We start from the raw sequence: 19,882 nt of genomic DNA on the forward strand, positions 1-19,882 counted from the left end.
GAAACCCGAGCTGAGCCCCTGACGTACAGTTCCCACTCTGAATATGCTATGGAGATTGAGCAGAAAAAGGTGTTTGCCCAGAAAATACCAAGCAGGATAATGAAGAAGAATCCGTTATCTGTGAGTAAGATGTGCTGCATGGGATGGTTTTGCCTGGTAAGGTAAAATAATGTGCCTGCAGAAACAGTCTCACCCAAACTTTGTGTGGCAGCTGTGTGATTTACTCATTCGTGTTAACGTTGCAGCATGTTGTGTTTCGAAACTAGGGCGGTGGATTGTGTTTCTTGGCTTTTGCAAAGAACAAAAAAATGGAATGTTTTAAAACATTTCAAGAGGAGAACGAGACAATGAGTGTACGAGGTGTAGTAGTAAAGAATAATAAGTGATAGTAAGGAAACTTGGGTTGGGTTGGTGACATCCTGAATGAATATATGATTGTTGGGGGTTTTTTTTATGCTGGTCTTTCAGGTTTACCACATCCAAATATTAATTAAACCATACAACATCTTTATGGAGCATATGGGTAGTTTCTGCTCATTACAGAAGGTAGTGGTGGAACCATTAAGGGGTATATTATAAAGACAAAGAAACATATGAAAATATCTTTAACACAAGCAAAAAATTTGGGGGAAACCAGTCCTTTTTGGACCATAGCCTAAACTTTTTGTTTAGTTAGAATTTTTACAGTGAGAACAAGTCCCTGTGTTCAGCCTGTAGCAAGAACTGTACGCTTCAGCGGGTGCAGAAATCGGAGTCAAAACTAAGGACTCATGAGGCAGAGGGACTTGGTAGTATTTAGGCGTCTGAATATTGGCCTTTGCCTTTGTTCTAGTGCCCACAATAGTTGTTTTTACAGCTTTCTTCCTTGAATGCTAATTTTCTTTTTGAGTGCACAATTCTAAACTATAAAAATCTATCTGAAAAAGTCTTCCAGCAAGTTGTTGATAATTACGTAATATGACTACAGGGCAGGAAGCCTGGGCTTCTGACATACCTGGCTGTGGGTGACATCAACTGCTTATGCTACAGGGAAGAGTAAGAGGGGGACCAGGGAGAACATTTTCAGCTGATCTGTTTGTTGGGGCTGTGTAGGGTGAGCAGCAGGATGGCTTACACCCCAGAAATCAGCCCGGGGGCGAAGCGGCCAGCGCGTGTTATTCAAAAGGCGGGTAATGTTATGATGAAACTATTGGAGTAAAATCCCTATTTTTATAGAAGTTATTTACGTTAAAGGTGAAAAGAAAACGTATTTCAGAAGCACCGGTTGCAGCCAGGAGCGTGAGCGCGGGACGTTTACCAGCAGAGGGCAACAGCCCCGGCGGCTGGCGGGGCCGCGTCCCGGCGGCGGGGAGCGGGCTGGGGTGGATGCTCCCGCCGCCCTCCTCTGCCCTTCGCATCCTTCAGAATGTGAAAAAAGAATCCTCCTACCTCTTCAGCTTCTGCTACCAACACATCCCTGATCCCAGCGGTGGGAAGGTCCCTGGCTAGAAGGTCTCCTGGAGCTTCCCTTCGAGCCTTGTGGTAACTTGCGTCCCAGTGAGTCGCCGTAGTAGCTGAAGTTCAGCTGCTCTTTTGGGTTTGGTACGTGGGAGCAATGTGGCATGCCCCGCATCCTGGCAGTGGTTGGGTGGCAGATACCTTCAGGGCTTCTCTGCCAAGGTGCCTTGTGCTCCGGATCCGTTGGGAACCAGCACACTACCCAGGTACCACCTCCGAGTGACTGCAGTTAGCCACCAAGGTACCAGCGCATCCAGTTCCATACAGACCTTTCACTGGTTTTCTTACGTTAATTTCCTTAGTGGACCTTTTCCCAGAAAACGTGATCTAAATACAGATCTATTTAAATAAGTATTTACTTAATTAGAATTGCAGGATAAATTTAGTTGGAAGAGACTCCTGGAGGTGATCTGATTCAAACACCCCTCAAAACAGCACCAGCTTCAGGGTTTGATCAGGTTGGTCACACAAAGAGAAAAATACACTTATACGCACCTAATATATGCATTTATAAAGATATAGATGTTTAGACATAAACGTATGTATTTATCTAAAAAAAATCTCTTTTAAAAAACAGAATGAAAAATAATTTAGGCTGAGAAGATGCAGCCCTGGAAGCTTCCCTGAATGCAGTGTTTTAGGTACGCCTTTCCAGCTCTTCAGTGCAGAAGCCATAGCTTTCTACAAAAGCTGATTAATAATTTAGTGGAGGGGATTATGCAACTAAAAAGGAGAGCTGCTAAAAATAGCAAATTGTTTATGATATGTATCTCTGGAACCTCTGTGTTGGTATATACCTGGAAACAGGTATCTACAGGGGAGTGAAGGCTTCCTGAATCACTGCTTGCACTGTGTTTAAGCTGTACGATGCTGTGTTTTGGGGCTCTTGCAGGGTCAGGAAGGGAGTTTTTTCCTCGTTGATGCAGTTTTCTTTCTGCTGGGTTTTGGGGAAGAGCCCCTTTCTGGCTTCTGCTGAAGCTGTGGAGATTGGCAGGATGTTGTCTGAGTGTATTGAAGCTCTTCACAGAATTAAATTCTCTGAAGCACTCGGTGTGCTGTGCTTTACAACCTCAGGGTTAAACCAGCTGCCAGACTTTGCCAGAAGAGAGTTTTGAGTCAGATTGGCAGGGATTGTTTTTATTCACTCCCTTCCTGGTATTTTTATTGAAGAAATTCCTTCTTGTAGGGATGCTGCAGTGCTTTGATCTCTCCTCTCCCTATGGCTCATTAGAGTTGGGGGTGTTTGGTCTTTCACTGTAGATTTGAAGATTGTCTGGGGAATCTGGAAAGGTTTTGGTGGGCAAAGAGATGGTGGCACTGGCCAGAAGGCATTCTGTGGACCTTTCTGCTCTGAGCATAGGTTATATGGTTGTCAGAGATTGAAGGTAGATTAGATGTAGGAGGAGTTTAGAACTATTTGCAGTTAGAAATGTTTTAAAGAGGCTGGAAAGCTTCCATCCATCGGGTGTTACTAATTCCTTTTAACTGTATGCTTTTTCAAGATATCGATCTTTGCACTTAAAAACAAGCAAGAAATTTGTGTATTGGGGTTGTTACCCAGTCACAATTATTTTGCAAGGCTGCTATAAAGATAATCCCAGATTACTGGAACATCCTTTTGTCTCATCCCAGCCAGGACTATTCACTGGTTTGCTTCTGTCACACCTTTCCGAGGCTGCTGATGGCATTTATCAAGTCCAGTGGTACACATGCTGGTGGGGCAAAGCAGGTAAGAAGGTATCGCTGGTTTGGTTCAACCTAGGTGCCTAGTTCCCAGCTTGACTGAAGCAAGATGTAGCTTTTTATGGTGAAAGCCTAATGTTTGGTTATTTAAAAACGATGTGTTAATAAAAATACACAGATACTTTGCAGCAATTTCAGGACTCGGTCTGGTATCTGGACTTTTCCTGATTGCTGAGGGACTTCCTTAATGGAAACAAGCTCTAGCCCTTGTTGTCTAGGTAAATTCTACTATTTTTAGTAGAGTCACTTTTTCTCTGGTTTGAACTCTTGTGCCTTGCAGTTTTGCACATTGTGCATCCAGAGTGTGAGACTGAATGGACGGTGGGGAAGTAATTTTGAGGATCTTGATGTCTTAAACTGATAGTTCAACAGGATTCTCAAAGGTAAAATGCAGGAATTCTGCCTGAATCCTGTGTGAGGTTTGATGTTGGGGCTTTATCTGTATTTCTTCTGTTTATGGGGAGGCTGCCAAATGGTGTTTGAACAGCAGGACTCTGGACTCTCCATCCCCATGTGACTTTGATAAAGTCCTTTAAGTTCCAGGTGTGTTAAGTGTTCTTATCTGAAGAATGGGGGTGATGACTGGTTCAGATTCTCAACAAGCTTTTGAAACGCTGATGTGGAAGGTGCAATAGCATCTGTTCAATCGCCATTGCTGATACATTTTTAAAAGATGTATGTAACCTAGGCTGAGGACGTGGTTTGGGGAGGAATGCAGAAGAGTGAGGTAATTTTATTTATAAAAGAGATGGAATGGTATCTTGCAAGAGAAATCTCTTGATACTTCTACTTATCTCTTTGTGCAGGAGCATTTTGTGAATGAAAGAGTAATGAAGAAAGCAAATGTTCCTTGTCTTGATTATGATTAACCTCTAGGGCCTCGCTGCAGAATAAGATTGAGAAAATCTTTTAATAAAATGAGAAAAAAAACCCACCCACATTTATGTAAAACTCCCTACATTTGTATCAACTGGAATGAAAATGGCAAATCTGATTTAGTCCAGTGCTTCAGGCTAAATAGCACCTGCAGTTTAGAAGGGCCCATGTTGCCTATGCAGCACGGATTTGGCCTGATAGATTGCCCAGAAGGGCAACAGAATTTTTACAAACTGGAGACCTGGAGGCTAGATCCCGCTTTCTGTGCAGGGAGACCTAGAGGGGCTGGGACCCTCTCCCTCGATAGCAGCTCTGAGCATCACCGGTCCTCTCCTGCTGCATCCCTGTGCGCGGGCTTGCCCTCGCGGTTTGGTACTGGGGATTTCAGTCGCTAAAACTTTTCTTTAGCTCATGGACCGCAGGGATTAAAGCACTTAAGGGCCGGCATCACCCGGGGGGGCAGCGGCGCTGGTACCGGGACGGGGCTCAACAGCCGGTGGGTGGGTGGATGCACTGGGGGGGACAGGCGCTGCTCCCCGCGGTGCCCGCTCCCTGCCCCGCCGCACAGCTCGCCACCACCGCCCCCCGGTTAGGGCGGCTCGGGGCGGGCCTGTGACCCGTTTCGCCGCTCGCTGCCGCGATGGGGGCCGTGCCCGCGGCTCCCCCCAGTCCGGTCGGGGGGGGGGGGGGGGGGGGGGGGGGGGCGGGGGAGCCGGTCGGCGGGGCCGCCCTCCCGCCACAGCTGCCGCGGCCCGGAGCCGCCCGCCCGCCGGCCGGGGGCGGAGGCAGCGAGGGGGCGGCGGCGGGGGGCGGTGCGGGCTGCGGCGGTGGCTGCGGCGGGGCGCGCCGGGACGCTGCGCTCCGCTCCCGCAGGAAGCGGCCCGGGGCGGGGGCGGCCGCTCGCAGCCATGCCGGGCCCGGGGCGCTGAGCTTGCCCCGCCGCCCGCCCCGGCCCCGGCCCCCGCCGCGCCGCACGATGGAGGAGGAGAGGTGGGTGCCGCCGCCGAGCCTTTGTGTCCGCGCCGGGCTGCGCCGTGCCTGCCCCGGGGGGAGGGGGGGGCTGGGGGCGCCGCTCCCCCGCGGCGGTGCGCAGGGACGCGGCTTGCGGGGACCCCCCCCCCCCCCCCCCTTCCTTTCCCCTTGCAGCCCCCTGCGGTGGGCGCCTGCCGTGTTATTTATGCCGCGATGTTGCAATGTCATGGTGACAGGCTGCTTCGCCCCGCGCACCCGAAGCGAGGGAGCAGAGCGGGTTTGCAGGAGGATGCGTGTCGGGGGGGGGGGGGGCTGGAATCGCTGGTGGGGTGGCCGGGGCCCCTTTGCCTCCCGAGCCCTGGGCTCGTCTCTGCCTTGCTGCTGTCTGGACCTGATTTTGTGATTCGGTCGAAGACCCACCGCTGCTGCTCGTTGCTTTTTTGGGTAATGAATGAAAATCCGTAGCATCTGCGGAGCCCTCGGGGGTCTCCTGCAGCCGTGGGAGCTGTGCGGTGTGGTGTTACAGCATCCCGCATCTCCCGCACACGGGGCCGGGGCCGTAGGTACTTTATTTCCATCAAGGCGGCCGGTTTGCCCCACACCCTGTGTGCAGAAGTGCTTGGGCATGCAAAAATGAGGTTATTGCTGCACAGGGACTTCATCGCTCAGTATCTGCTCTGCCCCCATTCCTCCCCGCTGTCGAGTGCCTTTCGCACACACGAGCTCACTTGTACTGCTTCAAACTAAACATGATGCTGTTTTTTTGGTTTTCTCCCCCCCCCCCCCCCGCCCCTTTTGGGTATTTTTTAAAAAAACAGGATATGCTGAGTGCTTCCTTTTGTGCCCGTGACCTTACAGGGAGTGGGGGACCAGAGCAGGGGCTTGACCTGCTGGTAGTACCTATCGCCTGGGCTTGACACGAGTTTTGTTTAAATACGATACATTGAAAAATTAAGCTGGGGCCAACCCCCAAATTCTGGAAAATTTTCCTCTGTTGAGGGAAAACACTTGCAGCAGCCTGTGGGAGCTGCTTTCCAAGCTCCAAAGGGCAGCTTTCTGCCTTCTGTGACTCACAGGTTGTAATCGTTTGAGTATTTAATGTGCAAAACAAAACTTTGTCTGCCACATCTCTGTGGTTACATTGTAGAGTTGCCGCTTCCCATAAGGATGTGAATGACCACCTCTGGGTATGAATTCAGATATTAATTGGTTTCAAGTGCCTTGAAATATTAGCTTGTTATGCTAGTTGCTAGCCCTTGGAATGCGTTTTCCTTCTTTTTAAATTTATCTATCTATCTATCTATCTCAATGAGCCTGGTGTTTGAGGAAGTGGAGTGGAGCTGTTTCGGTACCCCAGTCTGGGATCATCCTTGGCACTATTACTTTTTTTTTTATGGTTACCAGTAATGGTCTTTATTTGACTGGGGGTCTTTTGCTGGGAATACAATGGTGAAAAAGCCCCTGGGAAAGTACCTGGACTGTTCTGCCTCATCTTTTTTTTCCAGACAATCTGTTTTTAGGGCACGAAGGAGTGTCCCCATCAGCATGTTCTCTGCCTCTGGAAGTGAGGAATGATCACCCAAATTGCTGCTTGTATTTCTAGCTTTTGGGAAGAGGAAGGTGGTCCTGAACTCGGTGCAAGCAGTAGCAATGTGGGATTTGACTATGGCCAAGGAAAGCTGGAAATCTTCACCTGCTTTCTGGTTTGAAAGGGTATGTTATGTGGGACTGCGCCGAGGCTGCTTTGCCTGCACTGAACAAGTCCTGGGAGGAGGCATTAAAAATGCCCTTGGTGGGCGAGCACCGCGGGCTGGTTCTGTTCCCGGTTTTGTACTTTTGCCCCCCACTTCACCTCAGATCTATGTCATGCAGATTAAGCCTCAAATTTTACACTGTGACTTTCATGACAGCAGAATTCCCCCTGGTTTTTAATGTTACTGCTTCTTCCATTTTTGTAGTCAGTGAGGAACATGCTGGTGTCACCTCTGACTCTGGTCCCAAGCCTGCCCGGACTCAAATGTCCTGGTAACTTGCACGTCCGAGTTGGTCAGTGGTATCATGTGCCCGTGTCATTGCACATGGGCAGAAGCAGCTGGGGGCAAGGGGGATCTAACCTGAAACGTTCACGTTTGGCAATAAATTATTTCAGAATCCTGATTTTCTTTTACTGTGCCAATAAGGACATCTATTTTATGGAGAAAGTACATAAGACTGTATGGTCGGGCATGGTACCGTGGTTCTGAATTTGCGAGATGTGTTGAGTAGGAAAAGAACCCTGGAATGTTAATTTTTTTGGTTAAAGAATTAAAATGCCTGTAATTTTAATTTCATCTTTGAGTGGGGGTAGTCTCTTCATAGTATTTATTTGAAAAATACAGTATTTTCCTTTGAAAGCAAATGGTATTGTCATATTTGAGTTATTTTGTGTTGTTTCCATTACTGTCAGCAAAGACTTTTCTTCTCAGTAGTTCCTGAAGTCTGCTTTTCCCCCGAGGTCTCCTTTGATATGAATATCCTTTTGGGGATCTGTTGTATACCAATTGTGTGTTTTTTCTAAGCTAATGTTTCCATGTTGATGTAGGCACTGAAAAAATGCAACAAAATAGGAAAATAATATTGCTATTAAAAATGAAAAAGTCCTTTCCATTGTGCTACCTTCCATATGTTTTAATGATGATATGTTTCTCTGAAATTCTCTCAAAATCCATCTTGGTATTTGGATTCCTTCAGTCACCTTTTTTTACTATCTATGCATATACCTAAAGACAAATTCAGAAATTGAGTTTTTTATAAATACGCCATTACACTGACATCTTTTTCTTACTGTGGCTGCCTGACTTGAGGAATAAAATAATTGAGGCTAATGTATTTGCACCATGATTTTGGCCATTGATTCTAAACAGAGAGTTATGCCAGTTAAGATAAAATGATTCTTCATTTTGCTAAGACTAAATTGATATTTTGGTCTCCGTGTATCTTACTAGAGGCATTTAAATTCTGAACACTGGTAACTGCTATTGGGCTATTAAATTTTTAGCTATGTCAGAACTCTCAGAAGCTGAAGATTAACATTTTACGGTGATGATTGTAACGTATCCCACGAAGAAGCTCCACAGGCTTTGAAGATTTACAGTCAGCATGTCCCTGGTAAGTTAATACGAGCATATGAAGTGCCCGCAGAGGGGCTGGATTGCTGCGCTGTGGGAGGGCATGTCACCGAGCCCTGTTGGCTTCTTGGCCAGCCTTGGGTGGCCGAAGCTCTGCTGTGTAATGGGACAGCCCAGGAGAGTGGACCTCAGCCTGTGGTGCACAGGCAGGGGATGAGAGCATCTCTGAGAGACCCCCCCAGTGCTGCACAGCGGGATGAGGCTGGACTGGATCTGTCAGGAGTCCCATCATCTCGCTGATGTGAGAGCCCGGTCGAGAGGTACCTTCGTGGTGCCCACATGTGGGCTAGGAGCTGAGTCCACCAGCTGTGCTCCCAAAAACATGAGCAGAAGCTTGTCCTTCTGTGCTCCGTAGGAGAGCACATTTGAGATCTGCCCCTCCTTTAGGGTGAACTGGCTCCAGTAAAACCGGTGGTGGAATTGGTTTTGGCAGAGCCAGGAGTTTTGTTCCTGGGGTTTACCAGCTCTCTGCACAGCAATAATCTTGCCAGGGGACAGTTTAGCTCTAAGGAAGGCTTTTTTTTTTTCTTTCACGTAATCTACAAAGACATCTGTAATTACTGTTGGTAACTAAGGCAACCCAACTTTATAGTTGATACATGCACGCAGCGGAGCTACGGGTTATGGGTTTTTAAAATACCTTTCTGTTGGTGGGTATGCGGCTCTGCTGTGAGCCCGCGGGGACTCAAGCTGAGCCCTGCTAGTGGGTCTTGGAGAGGAGGAACACGGTGTAAATGTGCTTGTCGTTAGCTTCGCTGGCTTAACTGGGGACTCTCAAACGGGGGTTCATTTGTTCTACCTGGGGCCATGCGGGAGGTGGCAGTGGGGTTGGTGCTGTTGGGAAGTAAGAGCCTCTTTGCTTGTTTTGGGAGAATCCTGCTGTGTCCTTAATGAGGATGTTCATCTGGCCCAGGGAAATTGAAATCGTTTGTCCATTCGCTCGGTGCGTGGCCTCGGACAGCCCAGGAACAGAACAAATTGCTCCTGGCAGCCGGCTCGCGAGTCCCAGTGGTGCAGTAGGACATCAGCGAGGCAAACGTGGAGGTGCTGGGGAGAGAGGCTCTGTGACCATGGGGTGCAGGAGCTCCAGCACCTCTGGGTGGTCTCGGCCAGATCAGAGGACCGTGTTCCTCCTTTGCTTTGCTCCGTTAATATAACAACAGTGTAATAAGTATAAGAATTCTTAAATGTTGTAGGGAAAAAACCCTCTCAGAAAAGGGCTGTGCAAGGCACCGTTTTGGTCTTCTCAGGGGCAGCTTTTGCTTTGTGGCAGGTTGCGTTTGCATGGAGCATTTAGGTTCTTGCATTTTTTTATGTTGGAAATGTGTGGGTGATTTCTGAGAGTGCGTGCACGGGGGTGTGAAATCTTTCTCCCAGATAAAATTGTCTTCCATCCATTACTGGAACACACTTATGTGGAAGCTGAGTCAGTCTCAAAGATGAGTTAAAGGCTCTTGGCCATTAATTTTTCAAATGTGTTTTTTATGTGAGTCATATGGAAAAACTTTAAATAACATATCTTTATTTTTTTGAAACGAGTATTTAACCAGACAATCTGCAGTATTTTCTTATGGTGAGCCTTTGGCAAAATGTGAGATCCACCCCTGCTAATAAAACTGAGGATGTCTTTTAGGATGCTTTTAAAAAAGTTTTCATGCTTTTTAGGAAGAACTGATTGATCTTTTTTAGAAATTCTGAAGTGAGGTTTTTGCTTTGAAAATACACAGACAAGTGTTGGTAGAGTTGAGGCTTTACAAAGGCTTGTTGATCTGACAGTTACTTTGGTGTTCAATGAAACTTGCCGTGTCCTTTGAACCATATCTTTTGCCAGCAGAAAAGTTTGAACGTGGTGAATATTTGCTCTGTGGCACTGGCGTGCTAATAAACAAATCTCAGTGGTGTGCTTTTTCTTATTAAAGCAGCCCCATGGCTTTTGTGTGCATCACTTGAGTTTGGATCCCGCGAGGTCTGCCTTTGACAGCAACCAGAGTGATGTCCCGTGGTGGTCCAGCTGTCCTGCCCTGGAGCGATGGGTACCGCTGTCCTTGCCACCGCCTTTTGGTTTCACTTTCTTTTATTTCTTATTCTTTCTTTTCTGTTTGTTTTGTTTGCTTCCTGTGAGGGTTTTGGCTTTGGAGACTGAAAGCGCAGTGAAGTCACTTGCACTTCCAGAGCCTCATGTTTCACCCCTTGGCTCGGGCGCGCTGCAGGGGCAGGTTTAGCTGTTTTAAAAGCAAAGGGTTTGCGCTGGGGTGTTTAAAGCTGCGGTCAGGCTTCACTCGGCCTAAGGTTTCAACCAAGGCTTTTGATAGATACAACACTGAGGCTTAGTTGAACTTGGCCGCGTCCCTGGAGCAAGGAGACTGCCTCGCTGGGGTGCGTGGGCTTGGGGAAGAGCCGAGAGCTGCCGCTGCTCCGTGCCCATGAACGCTGCTGGCGGTACGTGCCACACAGAATGAGTTCAGCTTTCCTCGGGGATGGAAAAGCTGGTTGTCTTGTTCCTGGTACCAGTCCCTTGAACACCCAGCATTTAACAGGAGGTACTCTCTGATTATTATTATTTTTTTCTTTTTAGTGCAGCCATACTAAGCCATTTGGCTGCTGACTGTAATGGAGTCTGGGAAGTTGTCTCCCTCCCTGGGACATGTGCTGAGTGATGTTGTGCTCAGCCTTGCGGCTTCGCTTATGACTGAAAATATTTCACTTGCTCAGCAAAGTGAAAGAATTGGACTTGGCTGGTTTTTGGCGTTAACCTTTGTCTCGGGCACAAAGCTGGAGGCTGCTCAGTATGCAGGCATGTATTCGAGCTGCGTGCAGCTTGGCTGCTGTTCAGTGTCTTGTTTCTAGAAGGAGGACAATGGAACCCACCGAGGACAGCTGGAAGGGCAAAGAGCTCCGTGGGGTCTCAGGGGGCACAGTGCTAGTAACAGCCATCCGTTAGGAGCAGAAAACGGGGAGGGTGTGATGTTCAGCAAGGGCTTCACGCTGTCAAGGTGTTGTGAATTGTGAATAATTGTATTTTTTAAAGGAAAAATCGCTCTGTGTGAGTATACATGTATATAGGTACAGATGTGCGTGCATACACACCTTGGCAGAGGCTGGCAGGCTGTTCTGGGGAAGGATTCTTCCACACTTCCCTGGCTTGGTACCCTTCTTCAGCCATCATCTTCTGGTCACCCCTGGAGCTGGGATGCTGGGCTGCCCAGACTGTTGGCTTAACTTGAATCAGCCTGTTGTTTATTGTCATACAAGCCCAACTAAGAAAGGTGGCAGCCAGGAGGGGACAAATGTGAAACTGAGGGAGATTGTCCTTTGGAAGGAAAGCTCTGAGAAGGTCCCCAGTTGGGTGCGTGGTGGCGATGGGGTTACCTCCTGACGTCTGCCATTCGCTTGGGGTTGGCTTTCGATACAGACAGCTTTGCTTGACTTGTCTCGTTTGCCTTTGCCTGCTGGCAGGTTTGAGGGGCGAGCCGTTGCTGTCAGCAGAACAAGGACCTTGGCTCTAAAGTGTTCCTTTTTTCATAGGTGGAAACCTTCAGCTCCGAGTGATTTCACACACTCTCAGATCAGGGAGGTAGAGATATTGACCTGATGTCAATTCTGTACAAAGAGTCAATGCTCCCAACAAAGTAATGAGGACACGTCTGTGCCTTAGGCACCTGTTGGCCTGGTTAAACACAGCACATAACTGGGTGCATCTGGTTTGACATTACCTATGTAGCTGGTGGGTCTGGTAGGAAGGTCTGGTTTAATAAATCTTCTCATACGTTTCAGTGGCACTAAACAGACCTATTTCTAAAATGGAAATGGGATGTGGCCCCTGCAAAGCTAATGCTTCGGAAGCTGTGCAGGGAGTTCTAATAGTCCTTTTTTACTTGCCTCTGTAGAAGATGATACAAGTCTTGTATTGTGTGCTTGCACTTTGCAGATGGGACATTGACAACTGAACTCTTTCTCTGTATGGATGTTAAAGTATCCATGGTACTCTCGTAGTTCCCAGTGCTGAAGTCTATTTCTATTCAGTGAGGGAATTATGTTCTGGCTTGAATTTCAACTTATACTGCTTTCCTGGCCTGAAGCCTCTAAAAGGCTGGGCTTTGTCCTCAAGTGTTTGGCAGTTTTTCCTTTTCTTCCCTGCTGACTGAAATGTGGGCTGGGTTGGCTTTCAACATCCACGCAGAAGTAGCTGTGTTTTGTGATGCTCTTCATTCACACAGTGAACCTGAGCCGACTAACAAACATGCAAGTAACTCCATGCATAATACCCTGTGCTGCAGTTTTATGATACCTTTTTTTTTTTTTAAATGTAATTGAGTCAATCTTTCTACTCTTTTTTTTGTCCCTGTTTTTAGCATTAAGCAGAGTTTCCGATCCTCTGAGGCAGCTGAAGATGAAAAGGACCAGCGCACAGTGACAGTCAACCCCTCTCACATGAGGAAGGCGTTCAAGGTCATGAATGAACTGCGGAGGTACACCTTTGACTTAATGGGCACCCTCTCTGGTTTAGCAGAAACGTGCTGATTGGAACAGAAGGGCTTCTGGGAGACTTAAAAAAAAAGTATCTGTGCGCTCTTTGTCACAGCTAATGATTGCATGTAAGGAATTAAGCAATGAGTAGAAAGAGACAGGTAAAAATGTAGCCCTTTTGTGATGGGTTGCTCTTGCCAATCTCAGACCTTTCTCTCTTCCCAGCAGAAGGAAGCCAGCTATGGCTCAAAAACATTATCTGAGCAATAGCCTGCATTTATAGATGATAATTCGTTTAGTCTTTTCCATTACTTACAGCAAATTCAGCTGTAAACTATGTTCTTAACTGAGCTAATGGTCTGAAAACTGGTAATAGAACATTACAGACATTAAGACACCTACACATAATTACAGACCAAAGATTATTAATGCGCTGTTCTTACTCTAACTAGCGGTGTCACTCCGTCTGGGCTTAGCACTCCAAAATAGGGGTGACAAGAAAGCAACAACTCAGGAAGAATGTTATGTTTCTACTTGCAAATTTAAAAATCCTGATACTGCTTCAAAGAGAACACCTTGGTCTCTACGCAGTTGTGTGGGTACAGGGAGGATGGAGGCTGAAAAAGTATCAGTGAACGCAATCTTCAAGAACTGCTGTCATCGCATCAGTGATGTGGTGGCAGTGGTTGAACGCGAGTTGTTTCTTGGTGTGTGTTCAGTGCGTGTTTCTCTGGCTAGTTCATTTGAGTCCTTTACCATTCAAACAGAGACCTAGAAACCCAAATTTTGAAAAAATTCCCATGGAAAGTACACATGTCATACACCCGAATGTGTGTGCTCCCTTGCTATCCAGATGGTGTGACGAAAGCAGGTAACACCCTTTACTGTTCCTGCACGCTCAAAGTACTCAAAAGATGCTGTAAGAGCTGCCTCTCTTCTGTGGATTAAGTAGTTTCCCAATATACATGTTCTTCTGCTGTGGGGAAGGATTAGAAATGTCTCCTTCCACAGATGTCTGACTGTGATTCTCAGTTGCATGTGAACAGAAAATGGAAATATCTTTCCCCTGTAACAATTACATGTAGTGGAGTGCAGTTTTGTTGTTGGTTTTTTTTTTTTTTTTTTTTTGAATTGGCATCCCTCTAGTCCTTTCTTTGTACTGAAAGCAAAGGATCTGAAAGTAGAGGTTTGTGCAGCTATATTCAGAAATCTATTGTGCTACTATTATTCCTTTATTAATTGAAGCATAGTGGGAATAGCTGGAGACGGACAATGTTCAGTGTTTCTTAGTGCCTGTAGTTAGCTAGATCTTGTGTAGTACTGAAGTGATAAAAACATAGAAGACTGAAAGCTGCCCTTAAGCACCTGTTTGATGTTTTCTTCTTCTGGGTACTCTTTTTTGTCAGCTCCTCCTGCTGTTCTGGAATATACAGTTCTCACATCTATTGTATGTGCATTGAGCTTGCGATCCATTAAGCTGTCAACAATCAGTGTTAATAGCCACCTGGAATAATAGTGCCTCCATTCAAATACATCCAGAAATCTCATACAGAGGGTCTAGGAAAATCTTGCTAAGCCTTTAACCTATTTGCTCTGTGTTGCTCACTTGAAATTTTTACCTTTCAAATATAGACAAAATTAATTTAATGAGTGCTACTTTAGGTAACTATAGTCCAAAGGGGAATTGAACAAAGCACCTTTGACATAAGCTGAAGGAAATGAGGGAGGCTGTCCAAGAGCCCCCCTCATTGCAGCCACCCCTTCCCAACGGGGCTGAACGCAGAGCACAGCATCTCATTCCTGCTTTCTTCCTGTTTTCCAACTGTAACCCTCCATTTCACTGATGTTCTGTTCATGTGTTCCAGTCTATGGAGGAGACATACCTAGGCCATTAGAAGCATATCAAATATGCAGTTTCCTAAAGACAAAGTGTGGCGTGGTGAGGAGAAGGCGACATCTAGATTTACAGACACTGATCCTTTTTCAGTCTTGACATTTGAAAAGAACACCCTTGTTTTGCATTTGTATGCTCAAACATCTTAAACCAACTTATTGGGAGGCTGAGCACTTCTAGCTGTCGGCATCTCCCAAGCCCTGTGCAAACATTAACTAATGAATCCTCAAAGGCCATACGTGGGGCTAGTAGGAAAAGGTCACGAGTTAATGAAGTGACTTTTCCAAAGCTGTACAATGAATCAGTGGGGGAGCTCAGAAGTTTTTTGGTTTCTGTTTGGAATCCCGTGCTTTATCCCAGCGACTTTTAATCCCAGACTAATTCATGTGGTAAACGAAGTCCTCAGGCCCATGGATAAACTCCAGTGATTGACATCTTCTCACTGGGAGATGGCTGAGGCAGCCTCTGGGCTGGTCAGTGCCAGGAGATGTTTTGGTGGTCACATTCATTAGGGCCAAACATGGAAGGAAGTACAGAAATAACTTCATTCTTTCCCCTGTGGAAAGACGAAAGCACTGCTGGTGTTCCCTTGCACAGCTCTTTCTTGTCTTGTAGATTGACTAGGGCTTGCCTCCAGGGAGTGCCCAAATTCTTAAGCTCTTCTGTGTCTTCTCCAAGCCTTGATTGAAAACATGCTGTTCTTTGGGCTGCATGTATACCTAGTTAGGCTTCCAGGTTTGTGGTGGGGTTTTTTGGGTTTTTTTTTTTTGTTTTTTGTTTTTTTTTTCCCTGGGAAAAGCAGAACCACTGGTAGGGCTGCAGCATCGGGAGGATTCAGGCTTTGCTTTATAGGCAAACACCGGTAGGAGCTGGTAGCTGAAGGATTAGAGAACCTTCCACTGGGATCTGGCAGAAGCTCAGGTGCCTTGTCTGTAGTGGTGGGTCTTCTGCTTTCTGTACCATTCTGTACCAATGTAATTTTTTGCCTGACCAGGAGCTCTGAAATGATCTTTGTCTTTTCTGGTGTTTTTCCAGCAAGCGGCTCCTCTGTGATGTAGTGATTGTGGCTGAAACTGTGGAGATGGAAGCCCACCGCGTGGTCCTTGCAGCCTGCAGCCCTTACTTTTGTGCAATGTTTACAGGTACTCTTCCTGACACCAGACACTGTACTGCGGTTTGCCACGCTTGATGGATGATGCTGGTCATCCTTGACTAATTCCTTGAGGCATGGTGTATGGGTATGGGGCGATTGTATGGGTGTGGGGCGAGTGGGTAGCATGTGAGTCACAGGAAGGTTACTATGAGGTTTGGCTCACTGCTTTTTGGGTTGGTTTCCCCCTCCCCCACCCTTAACAAGACCTTGGGTCATGAAAACACATCATTAACATCAAGCACGTGTGCAATGCCCTAAATGTTCATGGTGCACATCAAAGAGATTGCTGGCACAGGAGTTGTAGTTTCAAGGCTCAGCCCTGCCGATGCCGATTTGCAGTCATGGATGTTTAATCTCCCATGGCACTTTCTGCTGCTGCCCGAAATAACACCATTGTTCTCTTGATCCCAGTGCGTTTTAGCAGCCCTGCTTTTTTGCAGGGTGCGTTGCTGCAGTCTGGTATATTTTGGTAATGGCAACCTCAGTGTGAAGGGAAGGACAAAATTCTTGCTCTGTTGGCCTGATCCCTATAGCAGGTGCCTTTCGGAGGCTGTGCCCAGGTGGGGCAGCAAAAATGCTGTGCCAGTCCCAGGGCAGGGGAGTGACCAGCTTGTTTAAGTTATTCTAGTAAAATTAGTCTGGTTGGGAGCTCCTTAGCTTCCTTGCTTTTCCTTGCCCTCCTTTCCAGGACAGGAACTGACTTAACCAAATACAAAGCGAATGAGTGTATGCTCCAGGGAATGGTTGTTGCAGTCCCTCAGCTTCAGCATAAATCAGGTTTGGGGTTTTGCCGCTGTTTCATGTCCCTTTGCCTGTGGTTTAGGGATTGCTTCTTACTTTTAAAAGCCTTGAGATTAGCCCCGATTTATTTGCTTTACTGGAAGCAGAACACAACATTTCTTAGGAGAAAGCTTGTCATTTGGGAAGCTTTTTTTCCCTTCTGTAATGGGGGTGGGTGGGTGGGGGGTGGGACTCAGGTGTAAACAGATGTTTGAATGTGAGATGTGAGGTTCGCCACGGTGGCTTTATGAGCGTGGTGGGGAGCATCTGTGCTTTCTCAGGAACCGGCGCTTCCTAACTGGAAGCGGGTGCTGGCCGCAGTGGGGAGGCAGGGGAGCAGATGCTGCTCAGAGGCAACGATTCGTGCAGGGCACCTCGAGGAGGACTTAGTGCAAGTGTGATGCCCGTTCCTGACAAGAAGTTTAAAAAAGAAAAATAATTGGAAAAACCCTCTGACCCTTAGAGGTCATCTGAGAGGGAAGGTGGTGGTGCAGGGCTGCTCGTGTTTCCATGCAGGAATTCTCCAGGCTGTGTAATCCCTTATGCTGCGGGTTAAACAGTAATCAGCTAACCACCGTCATGTGGCTGGCTCGGCAGCTCCCCTGGGCTGGGTGACAGCCTTGGTGGCTGCCGGTCCCCTCCCCCTGACATGTCCCTGGGGGCAGCGGGTCAGGCAAAGAGCAGTTCTCCCTTCGCTTCTGGTCTGGCTAGTCTCAACTGTCTAAGGTCTGGATCTCTCTCTTGCAAAGACAGCGCGTGATCTCCTTCCAGCTGTGTGGTGGTTCACTCGCTGGAGGGGGACAGTTTAAAATCACAGCTTGAACACTGGTTGGTTGTTGTGGCTTGTGGTGGGTTTTTTGTGTGTTTTGTTTTTTTTTTTTTTTTTGCATTGCATGTTGGTGATGCAACCCCCTGGCTCCAGAGCATCTGCACCACATGGGTGTTTGCAGGAGCAGCTTGTGCATGCTGAGTCCCTGCTGGACGAGCCACTCTGGGGGGGTAGGGGGAGCTGGAGGGGTCCCCCAGCAGTGCTGGCAGCCATGTGGTAGTGCATGATCAGTGTAAAGCTGTGAACAGCGGGAACCAAACTGAGACTTGCAGCTCATCCACCTTTGCCTGATGCTTGCTCTGCAGGCCCTGTCCCTGTAGGTTGGGCTTGATTTTGGGCTCATGGATGACCTTGTGATGACCTTGGGGTCTTTCCTAAACCATCTAGCATCCTCTGGCTGGGCATTCCTCTTCAAAATAGCCTTGGGGAGTCTGAAAATAAGCAGGCACGTCTTCCATTTGTGTCTTCCACTGCTGAAGGACAGATGGAGCCCAGCACTTCTAACGGAGTGTTCCTTCCCATACTGGCTTTCTAGAGCATTTTGGACAGTGGCTGGTCCTCGTCGGCACCATTCTATCTTTTTAGAAGAAACCACAATCATTTCAGAAAGTATAACAGATACTTCAGTGATGCTGCTAGCACCGCTCCTGCGAGATACCCCGGGGAGCTGCAGAAGTGCTGAAGGAGTGTGTCGCGGCTTCCAAACCACCAGTTTGTTTCAAAGCACTCGCCCCATGCGCGAGAAGTCGTGGTTTTGTTATCCAATGCACTCATATTCCCCTTCAGCACGCCTCTGACTTACGAAACAGCAAAAGCTGTCGCTGTGCACGGGGAAGCCTCTCTGGAGTGGGCTGTGTAGGAGGCAGGGCGAGCTGCTGTGCTGGGTAAACAAGGCACCACGAGCTGCTGGAGTTTATCTTGTGACAGAGCAGGAGAGCTCTGCTGTCCCTGCCCTGGTGAGCAGAGGGGAATGGAGGGGGCACCCCTGGATGCTGACCGTGATGTGTGAAGGGCTTGCCTTCGCAGGGGGCTGGCTTCTGCAGACTCTGTCCCCTAAAGAGGCCGTGCTTGGAGCCGCTCTGCCTGTCCCGACTGCGTTTGCTCCCTCCTCGCCTGTCCCTCCTGTCTGCCCAGCTGCAGCACTGGGGGGACAGGGGCTGTGCAGCCCCTCGTGCAGGGCAGCCCTTTCTCAGCACAGCTCTTAGATACGATGCTAGCGCTTTGGGTTATTCCTTAACGAACTTATCAGGCAAGGCTGGAGTCTGCCTCAGGGAAGAAATCCTAGGGGTTGGGTTTTGTGGGCTTTAAGTTTTGGGTTTTTTTTCTGAAGGGGGTGTGGGACGAGATGCCTTAATTGACCCTCCCATTCAGCTGCCTGCAGCCGTGCTTTAGAGGCTGTGTTCGCCTGGGGTCTGTGCCTGGAGGAGGGGGCAGCTTTCTGCCTGCTCCCGCTCTGCACCAGCCCCCACCTTGGCTCCCCCGAGGTGTCTTCAGGTTCTTCCTCGCTCTGCCATGTTAGACACGTCCAGAGCAGCACCCTCTGGCCAGCGGCAGCCGCCTGTCCGCACTGGTGCGGCCGGAGGGGCTGGATCCCACCTGGCTGTGGGGTGCAGCACCCGAGCCCCCCCCCATCGAGCGCTGGGCTGTTGGCAGCGCAGAGGCAGCGGAGGCCATTAGTATGCAGGACTGGCAGCTTGCTGGTGGGTGTGGAAGCCCACACAGCCTGTATTTTTGTTGCCTGTGTCACGTGAATGCCACAAAGAGAGACGATGTTATTGGATCGGTCCCTCCAAGCTATTTCTGCATCAATCTCTGGGTGCATGCGGCCGAGCGTCCCCTCTGCCCCGCGGGTCCTGGTGGGTGCTGCAGGTCCCCGGCTGCTCCGCTCACCCCCAGCTCCGCAGGTGGGCTTTGGCTGGGTGCTCCTTGCAGGCACCGCCAGCTCCACGGAGGCTGCTGGGGGCTGGCCTGGTCTCAGAAGTCCCCTCTCATCTCTGGAGATGTTTGAGGTGTTTTGCGGGGAGGAAGTATGTGAAGGAGATGACGTTTATTTTGTCAATTAAAGTCCTACTTGCTTTGAAGGCCTCCCAAATGTGGGTTGTGTATCCCTTTGTACTTGTGCATTTGTATTCATGGGCTTCTCTGAGTAACATTTCATTATTCAGTTTAAGAAATTGAATTTGGGGCAAATATTATTTCAGTCTACATGTCCCTTGGGACATTGTTGGCTCTTCTAATACTTATGGTCTGACCCTAGTCCTGTTATTTACCTCCTTACTGGCATAAATGAAGCCGGCAAAGTTTAATTTCCAGGATCCAGATTTTGCTCAAGCTTGGACACCCTTTAAGCATCTGACTGTGCTGTGGACTTAATGAGCCTGGCCGTGTCTTGTCACATGCTGCACGGAGATGTAGGCTTTAATTACGGCTCCCATAGGCTGCAGGAACCATTTTTCGACTTAATCCCCCACAGCAGTACTGAGTCACCAGATTTCTTGGAGTAG

General features: G+C 48.2%; 1 protein-coding gene across 3 annotated transcripts in view; it reads left to right on the top strand.

Moving 5' to 3' along the window:
• The window catches only part of KLHL3 (kelch like family member 3), a 60,427-nt gene that overhangs the window by 7,461 nt on the left and 33,084 nt on the right, over window positions 1-19,882 (top strand). Inside the window, exons 1-3 of one of the 3 annotated variants that reach the window (XR_013929908.1) lie at window positions 3-5,106; window positions 12,608-12,724; window positions 15,652-15,758. Coding sequence is in view for 2 of the 3 variants with exons in the window: in XM_080398471.1 (XP_080254597.1) it covers window positions 4,757-5,106; window positions 12,608-12,724; window positions 15,652-15,758 (574 nt within the window). In the remaining variant the exon portion in view is untranslated. Of the gene's footprint in view, window positions 1-2; window positions 5,107-12,607; window positions 12,725-15,651; window positions 15,759-19,882 lie in introns of those variants that run through there. The other 2 variants (XM_080398471.1, XM_080398472.1) reach the window with 2 other exon arrangements.

The sequence above is a fragment of the Falco punctatus genome (assembly GCF_963210335.1).
Source record: "Falco punctatus genome assembly, chromosome: 8".
Classification (NCBI taxonomy): Eukaryota; Metazoa; Chordata; class Aves; order Falconiformes; family Falconidae; genus Falco; species Falco punctatus.